General features: G+C 36.0%; 1 protein-coding gene across 1 annotated transcript; it reads right to left on the reverse strand.

Moving 5' to 3' along the window:
* Positions 1–1,021: 1,021 nt before the first annotated feature.
* ZNF804A (zinc finger protein 804A) lies at positions 1,022–6,911 on the reverse strand. Its single transcript, XM_012000867.1, has 2 exons — positions 6,782–6,911; positions 1,022–4,729 (listed from the first exon to the last, which is right to left on the reverse strand). Exon 2 carries the CDS (start codon positions 4,708–4,710, stop codon positions 1,483–1,485), a length of 3,228 nt encoding a protein of 1,075 aa, XP_011856257.1. The 5' UTR covers positions 4,711–4,729; positions 6,782–6,911; the 3' UTR covers positions 1,022–1,482.
* Positions 6,912–10,645: the final 3,734 nt, after the last annotated feature.

Below are 10,645 nucleotides of genomic sequence, written 5' to 3' on the forward strand. Positions count from 1 at the left end.
AAAAATAAAGCAGAGCCTGTAATCCCAGAACTTTGGGAAGCTGAGGCGGGTGGATCGCTTGAGGTCAGGAGTTCGAAACCAGCCTGACCAACATGGAGAAATCCCGTCTCTACTGAAAATGCAACAATTCGCCATGCGTGGTGGCGGGCACCTGTAATCCCAGCTACTCATGAGGGTGAGGCAGGAGAATTGCTTGAACCCAGGAGGCAGAGGTTGCAGTGAGCCAAGATCGCGCCACTGCACTCCAGTCTGGGCAACAGAACAAGACTCTGTCTCAAAAAAATAAATAAATAAAATAAAGCAGAATCTGGAAGAATGATGTGGACTTTCTAATTGTTCCTGAGTGATTTGACAATGTAATACAAGCATAACTACTAGAAAGATTTGCAGATAGAAGGGCTATTTATTTACTCTCCATTCCACTTGCAGATTCTCAATTAAGAGTAACATCTTTCTACAGACTGTGTTTGTGCCATTCATCCCAAGATGTTACATAACAGGCAGCGATTTATCAAAGTTAAACCTATTCCTTAATTCATGCCAACATTTCCATGTATTTCCCACAATAATTAAAAATAAACACAATAAATTTTGGAATTTAAACATTATAAGCACTTACATTGGTTATTTACCATGGCTTGTCTATTAGTCCTGTTCTAGAGTTCCAGAAAGCATACTACATACTTTGCATATTTTTGAGTTATTACCCACCCAAATACTAAAATTACTTTAACATGAATTTCCATGGATTACTGTCTAAAGAGGGGGCCAATTGTTTAGAAAATATAGTAAACTTTGAATATGAGTAACATTGGAAAAAACTGAAAAACAAATCAACTCTCTGTTATACTATTTTAAAAGATCGTATCATAGTTGAAGTATTGATAGAGCTGCAAGGATATTTTGATGGGCCTTGGAGATTCAGAGATTCCTGTGTATGAGTAAAATAATATAAATTCAACACCTATTGTTACTATATGTTCCTAAAACAGTGAAAACCAACTGAAAACAAAAGTTTGATTTACTTAGTTAACAAAAATTTATTGCAAGAGATATTTTTCACTGAATTTACAGTTTCAAGGAACATGGTACAAAACATAGTGCCATCAGCTTTGTCTAAACATTAAATAGGTGCAAATACACAAAGATTAAGAAAAACTGAGGGAGCATACTTTACAACATAAATTAGAGTACTATAAATATATTTTATGTACATTATACATACTCTTAAGACATCATTTTAATATACAGCATATATTGTATTGATTTTCAAACTATTCAGTGCTTTAATAATATTATATATCAGAAACTTAGGGATTTATTTGCATCATTACACTTACAGTAAATGATTTCAAACCAGTGAGGCCATATATCGACCAGTTTATTTCCACCAGTTAAATAGCCATGTACCCACATAGATGAACACTTACGCATATAGCAATAGTTTTCACAAGAGTATTGTTTTTCCCATTATGGTGATGACTAGAAGAGAGGTTGCAAAGAGATGACAGTAGGGTGTGGGGAAAGCAGTGAAGGAAAGAGCGCATGGGGTAAAGATGGGAAAGCAAGATGGCTAGGATGAAGAACAGAAGCTGGAATGATTGGCATCTGAGGAGGAGCAACAAAAGTTGGCTGGTTCCCAGGACAAAGCCTCGGTCCTACTGGTCCTACTGAGAGCTGAGGTAATGAGGTTCTGGTGAGAGCTGGGATTTGGGAAAGAAACTGTTGGTGTGGCTGAAGCACTTTAAAGGTTCCTGCAGCTGCGGCTGCAGCGGCAGCTGCAGCAGCTGCAGCGTGCTGCTGCAAGACAGTGTGATGGATAGTGGTTACAGAGGTAGAACATAAGGACTGCTGCAAAGGCAAAGGCTGCAGAGGTGTGCTAGGGGGTGGAAGGGCAGCTGAAGGAAAGGTAAATTTAACCTTGTTGGCCAGCATGTTTGGCTGTAGAATGTGCTGGTAGACCTCACATGGTACGTTTTTGAATTTGTCATGGTTTTCTAGTGGGATCAATAATGCTTGCTCTGGTAAAGCTAATGGAGCCAGGATTTGCTCAGTTGTTACAAAGGTATGACCACTCACATGTGCTTCCTTGAATGGTAATGGTGGTTGTGTGTTAAGGATTCCTGAATTACAACGCAGCCACTCAGTTGGCGTCTCATTCATCCTTCCTTGTGGAAGGGCCTCAGCCAGTTCATAATGGCAAAGATAGGATTTAGGCGGTGACTGTCTAAAGTTCCGTTCAATATTAGGCACCTTTAGAGGAATTTGCTTTTCATTAATATTTATATTCTCACTTCTTTCTTTGTGTTCAAGCAAGGTATTGTCAAGTGCTTCTTTTGTTGGAGCACTAGCTATATAGACAGATGTGGTGGGATCATTAGAAACATCTGACAATTCACCAGAAGTGGTCTCCATTTCTAAATGCTCAGTTTCTCCATTGGTTTCAGAAGGAAGGAGATTGCTAGGGTGGAAAGACAGTTTGTTTCTTAATTGGTTTGTTTGTTCTGAGTTCATTTCGATTTTTGCAACTTCCTGTGGTTTCATTTTCTCTTTTTTGTCTTCACTTATTAACCTATCCAGAGGACTTAAGGAAGAATTGTCTTTCATGGGATAATCTGTATTTTCTTTGAGTTCTAAAGTTTCAAATCCGGGATGGAATCTTCCTCTTTTTCGCCTCCGTTTCTTTTTAGGTTTACAGGGAGCAACTGAAGTACTTGGTGGCCTCAAAAATTCTTCTGGTAAATGATTCTGTCGATTCAAACTTTCATCTGAAGAATAAGAATGTGAATGTTGTCTACGTTTTCGATAGAATCTTTCTGATTCATTCATGACAGAATTGTAACCTCTTTTAACAGCCTGATTCTGACTCACGCATTTCATATCATGTTGAAGAACTAAGCTTCTGTGATCCTGACTACAACTTGACATTTTGGTTTTCCAACAACAGTAAGTTCTAGAATATGTTAAATTATGTTTCCCAGAATGTATCATTCTTGGATTTGATTGTCCATTGAAAAGTATTGTGTTCTTTTTACACTGGTTTTTAGAACCGATAGTATCATAAGTGTTGTATTCGGTATTCCATGTTTTACACATTTCTTCATTGTCACTTAAGGATATGGATTCTGATTTGGGCCTTTTATCAAGTAGCTGATGTGAGTCTAATAATTGCTCTGCAGCTAAATACTGCTTTTCTGAAATTGGTTCCAGTAGATATTTCCCAGCATTCTCAGTGTAACTACTCTCTGCTTCCATTTTGCAACGAGTTTCTGATTCTTTGATTTTCTCCATATTATGATGCTGACATAACTTTTTTCTTTTTTTCTTTCTTCTACTTTTATGGAACCAGTATTCATGAGTCTCTTTCAACCTTATTTTGTTGTATTTTTCATCTAGAGTGCCCTGTTTTATTTGACTTTTAGTAAAATTATACTTTTCTGTTTCTCTGATCTTACAGGAAATATTTTTATACCTCTGACCGATATTCTCATTTTTTCCAAAACTACAACTACTGGAGAGAATATCATCAGCCGAAAGAGGAGTGACTTGGGTGTGTTTATTTTTGCTACTTCCAATTTCATAATCAGTGAGTCCTTCTGTAGATACATCCTTGCAATCTGAAACTGGTCCCATGCAGATATCTTCTTGCTTCTGCTGAGAACAAAGATCATTTAAAGCTGGCTTATTTTTATCTAGATTATTATTTACTTTAGTAGACTTGAAGTCAAAACATAGAGGATTACAGCTATAGGAAATTGATGGTTTAGTAGTTGTATAAACCAGCATTTCTGATGGCCACTGAAGAACTGTAGATCTGTGTTTGTTAAGGACAGGTACAAATGGCTCACATTGTCTTTTGCAGAAATTTGTTTTCTTATTTATAGTTATACTAACCTCTTCAGTATTTGAAGGGGCCACTGTCTTGGGATCATTTTTATTTTCAGCCTCAGTTGCGGATGCCTCGTTATGCTTAACATTTTCCTCTGTGGTAACTTGCACAGATATGCAATCATTAGACATGTCAAGAACTGTGGATTTATTTCCTAACAACTCAGAACTGTTACCACTCACAGGTATGTCTTCATTAATAACAACACCCTCCAGTGGTATTTGATCTGCTAATGGGACTGAATTTTGACAATTATCTGCATCAGAAGATAACTGAAGTTGAAGTTTGCAAAATGAAGGTAATAATAATGTATCTTTTTCACTAGAGACTTCTTTTATCTCTTGAGTTTGAACAGTTTCTTTGTCTGTGCACATTGCCTCTGGTGGGTGAAAAGAGTTAGTTTTCTCTTCAGAACTCAAAAGTACATCTGTTGGTGAAGATAGTTGAAGATGACAAGCACTGGGGACAAATCTACTTTTTCTGCTAAATCCTTTTCCCACTGAGGCTTCATCACTGTATTCAGAGAACGCTGCAGCGGAGGACTCTAGCTTCACGGACGCTTTCTTTGGAAATGCAAAAGAAAAGCCGATTTTGTGTTTGTGAATCCCCTGGGCTTGATCCCCAACTTGGTTATTTTTTGCTGTATAATTATTTGCACTTTCTGGATCCTCAGCAACAGTGGTAGCATCTTTAGTATTCTCTTCACTATGAATCAAAGTATATTTGAAATCATGCTGGTTATTAACTGAATCCACAACAACTCGTTGGGAAATTTCATTTTTACAGTTTTCTCTCACAGTAACAGTTGTTGATTTGAACATGGGGCCACTTCCAGGAGCACTAGAGAAAGAAACAGAAGTGTGTGTTAAATAGCACACTTTTGAGAAAAAAAATAGTCAAGCACTTACATCTTTAAAAATTCATTAAAATATTTTTTTCAAATTTTTAAATCATTGTAACAGAATTGCCTTCATATGGTGTAAGTACTTTCCATGGTGCCACAATATCATTTATTTGTTTGTTACTGTTTGGAATAACTTGGAAATATTGTCCTGAAGTTGCTTTTATAGCTGTTAAGACCAATGCTGAGGATATATTCTTAACCAGTGTTATCTGACCAAAATTTTCTACCTTCATGGTCTCTTCAGTGATATTTTAGAGTGTTGTATTGTCTAAGGTAAAATTACTTTTGATTCACAAATACTTAATATCATTGATGCTATATGGCAAATATGATGAAAGTTCTAAACAAAACCCTTAATCATGACTTCAGAAAAGCTGGGAATTCAGTTGAACAATTCAATTCACCCAGCATTCACCAAGAGTCTACTATAGCCCAATTCGTATGGGCAAAGGTAACTAAGAGATAGTACTAGCTTGATGAGAGCTTTGACTCTTTTGAAATTGTTAGTCTCAATATTTAAAATTATCCTGAAGTTACACATTATATCATAACATGCAGTAAATGCAGGATAAAAGACAATTCCCTTAAAATATAATTTATTTGGAATTACATTACACTGTAGTGAGTTCTGATGAAAAGAACTATACTGACAAACACATAAATATAAGAAAACCCTAAACCTTATCCTTAACATAACAGAACAGAGTATGAAGAAAATTCCTGCTATTCTAAAATGTCAGTGTTTTAGATACTATAAGTGGACAAGAAAATTTTCGTTGGACATTTCCTTTATCTAACCACTAACACAATGTATTGCTTCATTGTTCTATCTGCTAAGTAACAGAACGACTTTCTTTTCCCATCTTTTGAAGCATAAAATTAATTGAAAAACCATGTATGTACGGCTGTGTGTATAATGTAAAACATGTGCTTTATACAGAAGATAATACTTTAGATAAGCAGTGTTGCTTTTTTGTGTTTATCATTATTAGCTCTAGTTCACTTAATATATCATAATTTATATTTGCAAATGCTATTTATAGAGCATTAAGTTACATAGGTTTCATGATTCTCGATAGTTAAAATTTGTATAATTTTTTACGCATTACCATAAAATGTAAACATACCTGATTTGTGAAACTGAACAGCAGTAACGTCTGTTTTTAACAGTTCCAAGTAGGATTCCAAATACGTATACATTTTATTTTGTCTTTTACAAATTTGGCATCTCTAACAATGTTTTGATGTGTCAATGTATCACATAATATTATTCAGCAAAAAGTAGATTTGGAATGAAGTAATTTTTGTATAGACAATAATAAAAGAGAACTTATTTATTGGAGAAACAAAGACTACTTTTAAAAAGTCTTCTTTTTAATAGCTTTGCCCTGGCTTGAATTGTAAAGTCTGAAAACAATACTGTTCACACCTAATAGCTGCTCACAGTTAGAAGCAGGTCAAAGTTTAAGAGTTGTGAGCCTCTAACAGCCCAGTTACAGTTTATTCACAGCACACTTAATGTTGGTCTGCTTCTCAAGCAAAATTCTTATCCTTTTTTAGAAAAGGAATCTTAAACATAATTTTAAATAGAAGTTCTCCAAATTTTCATTTTAAAAAGTATCTCTAAAAACTCTTTTTGTCAAAAAGTTCATAAGATACTGCCTTACTCTCTTCCTCAATCAAATATTTTACCCCAAATCAAGAAAGGGGATAGCTTTCAACTAAGATAGCTTAAATAACAACATAAAGTTTATTTTTTAATCCAAAATTACAGTAATTTTGGCTTTTTATTGAAATGTGCATTAAACAGGTGTTTGCATAAAATTCTAATTCAAATTACTGTTTACAGCCTACAGAAGGCCATGAAAACATGTCTGCCTTATTCTGGGTACAGAAATAAACAGATTTGTGCCCTTTATTTCTGACTCCCCCTATACCCCTTTTTTGGTCATGTTTTAAGAAAACATACGATTTCATTGGATACTCACCATACAGTTTCCTTTCTTAGCTCAGCCAGCTTGTGCAGGCGTTGGAGTGCCTTTTCCTGTTTTCTTTCATCTTTCCTGGATTTAGATGCTACATTTCGAGCAAATTCCCTTTGTTTCAGTTCCTTGAGCCTCTGTTAAAAAATGTTGGAAATGGTTAATTATATTTTGGTCTATAGCAGTAAGTAAAGTTTCATTGTTATTGTTGAAATTTTCCAATGCATCATCTTTGACCTCATCGAAAGGTAAACACAACATTCATGACAATCCACTTCTAACAAAAATATTTTCTTGTACTTTGGCTCGTGAAAAAGCCAAAGCATATTATTACATCATAGTAAAATTTATATCTATGCCTTAGGCAAATTGGAATTGAAAACTTTAATGTCTTCATATTGATTGTTTCCTGCTGTTTCTCCGTGTAATTCAGATGAAGCATTTGTGTCTTATAAATCCCAAATTTCCAAAAAAATTCAACTTGCTTATATATTTGAGTTACATACAATACGTTTTCTTATATTTTGATGTACAGCGTATTAGAAAGTTATCTGGTCCTTTGTGTTTATGTTCGTGTATGTGTGTGTATGTGTGTGTGTTTGTGTGTGTTTAAGTGAAAAGTATATTAGGAAAGTAAATGAATAAAGAATGGCTACTCCATAGGCAGAGCAACCCTTTTTGTGTGTTCTGAGAGTGCATTATTTATGTTAATCCGTTAAGACAAATGATCTCTCCTGATGTGATTTAAAACAACCCCTTCTCTCAAGCAGCAGGCACATTTCAAGATATTGGAAGAAAATTAGTACTGTTTTTCTAGAAATTCTTACTACATTGGGTATTATCTTTCATCTGTGTTAAAGAAGTTCATTTTCTGGGTTGATGGCAAGAAAAACAGCATGCCAACTAGAACATAATTGCTAAATAGCCATGTGTGTGGCATAATTTTAGAGACATCAAAATTGTCTTGTGTGCCAAATATTTTCACTATGTACTTTCATGATGTGTACAGTTATTAAAAATAATAAAAGTACTATTTTCCCTAATGGTTCATGTTATTATGCGATTGTAATATGTCAGAATCTTGAGTAGGACTCACTTACACTAGTGATATAATGTGGCTGTGTCCCCACCCAAATCTCATCTTGAATTGTAGCATCCATAATTCCCATGTGTGGTGTGAAGTACCCAGTGTGAGGTAATTGAATCATGGGGGTGGGTCCATACTGTCATTGAGATAGTGAATGAGTCTCATGAGATCTGACGGTTTTATGAAGAGGAGTTTCCTTGCTCATGCTCTCTTGCCTGCCTCCACGTAAGACATGACTTTGCTCCTCCTTTGCCTCCCACCATGATTGTAAGGTCTCCCCAGCCATGTGCAACTGTGAGTCAATTAAACCTCTTTCCTTTATATATTACCCAATCTCCGATGTGTCTTTATTGGCAGCATGAGAACTAACTAATACGGTAAATTGGTGCCGGGTAGTGGGGTGCTGCTCTAAAGATACCTGAAAATGTTGAAGTGACTTGGGAACTGGGTAACAGGCAGAAGTTGGAACAGCGTGGAGGGCTCAGAAGACAGGAAGATATGGGAAAGTTTGAAACCTCCTAGAGACTTGTCAAATGGCTTAGACCAAAATTCTGATAGTGATATGGATAATAAAGTCCAGGCTGAGGTGGTCTCAGATGGAGATGAGGAACTTGTTGGGTACTAGAATAAAGGTTACTCTTGTTATGCTTTAGCAAAAACACTGATAACATTTTGCCCCTGCCCTAGAGATTTGTGAAATTTTTCGGAAGAAACTTCTAAGCAACAAAGCATTCAAGAGGTGACTTAGGGGCTGTTAAAAGCATTCAGTTTTATGTATTCACAAAGTTAGGGTTTGGAATTAGAACTTATGTTTAAAAGGGAGGCAGAACATACAAGTGGAAAATTTGCAGCCTGATGATGCGATAGAAAAGAAAAACCCATTTTCTGAGGAGAAATTCAAGCTGGCTGCAGAAATTTGCATAAGTAACAAGGAGCCAAATGTTAATGGCCAAGATATTGGGGAAAAACATCTCTGGGGCATGTCAGGGTTCTTCACAGCAGCCCGTCCCATCACAGGCCCAGAGCATTGGGAGGAAAAAGTAGTTTTGTGGGTCAGACCCAGAGCCTTGTTGCTTTGTGCAGTCTCAGGCCTTAGTGCCCTGCATCCTAGCCGTGGGTAAAAGGGGCCAATGTACAGCTCAGTTCATTGCTTCAGAGGGTTCAAGTCTGAAGTCTTGGTGGCTTCCACATGGTGTTGAGTCTGTGGGTGCACAGAAGTCGAGAATCAGGGTTTGGGAACCTCTGCCTAGATTTCACAGGATGTATGGAAATGCCTGGATGTCCAGGCAGAGGTGTGCTGCAGGGGCAGAGCCCTCATGGAGAACCTCTGCTAGGGCAGTGCAGAAGGGAAATGTGGGTGGGAGCCCCCACATAGAGTCCCCACTTGGGCACTGCTTAGTGGAGCTGTGAGAAGATGGCCACTGTTCTCCAGACAGCAGAATGGTAGATCCACTGACAGCTTACACCATATGCCTGGAAAAGCCACAGACACTGAACACCAGCTCGTGAAAGCAGCCAGGAGGAGGTCTTTCCTGTGCTGTTCTAGTGATAGTGAATAAGTCTCATGAGATTCAATGGTTTTATAATGGGAAGATCCCCTGCACATGCTCTCTTGCCTGCCACCATGTAAGACATGACTTTGGTCCTCCTTCACTTTCCGCCATGATTGTGAGGACTCCCCAGCCATGTGGAACTGTGAGTCAAACCTCTTTACTTTATAAATTTCCCAGTTTCTGGTATGTATTTATTAGCAGCATGAGAATGAACTAATACCACTAATTACATTTTAACAAACTAATTGGATAAAGTTTTAATAAATACCTTATACATATGCACTTATGTGTACCAGGAGCTTAGAACAATACCTAGTCTATAAAATTTCTGTTCCATAAATATTTTTAAATTATTCTGTAGTTCATTTAGAATCTCCAAATTATAAATGTTCCATCTATTTTAAAAAGTTCATCACTATGAATAAATAATAGTAGGCTACTGATGATTCTGGATTGTAAATCTGAATTTCCCCAATGTAGCATGAGGTAGCTCAAGTGACATATAACACTGACATAGTTTAAGCTTCAAATGATCTCTAATATTTAAATTGACATGATTTATAGAAAGAGTCTTTGTATGTGTATATATCTATATATTTTTGAATTACACAAAGATATTTCAAGAATGCTCATTTGCACGGACATATTTGTATAGGATAAGACTTTTCAGAGAAGAATTTAGATGAAAGATAAATCATGTCATAAATGTCTCAGTTGTATAGATATTTCCCAGAAAGGAAAACTTTAAAATCATTTCCTTAATATGACTATTAAAATGGCTATAATTTTATAATATGCATTAAATGATTAATTGATTTTCACAAAACAGTTGTAGAATTACAGTATAATAGGTCAAGAATATTTTACTCATAAATTTTAGGTATACAGGGTCTTGGTAACTTTTATATCTTAAAACCTTAAAGTAATATGAAAACTCATTCAATAGATAATTATTGAGCACTAGCAGCAGTCACTCTGATAAATGACCGAGATTTTTTTTTTAATTAAAGAAAATATTTTTACTTTCATTGTATGTTTCTATGAGTGTATATGTAGGCAAGTGTTGTATATTTTACAGAAATAAGGAGTGAACATACACATTAAGAGATAACAGCAATCACTGGTTGGAATATTCTTACAGTGCCATGTATGAAGAGAGAGAAGTGCTCAAGAAAATCCTAAAGACAGCTACTTGGTAAAAGTGATATCTGTGCTGGGTTTTTAGGAATA

Source organism: Mandrillus leucophaeus, unplaced genomic scaffold (assembly GCF_000951045.1).
Source record: "Mandrillus leucophaeus isolate KB7577 unplaced genomic scaffold, Mleu.le_1.0 Scaffold640, whole genome shotgun sequence".
NCBI lineage: Eukaryota > Metazoa > Chordata > Mammalia > Primates > Cercopithecidae > Mandrillus > Mandrillus leucophaeus.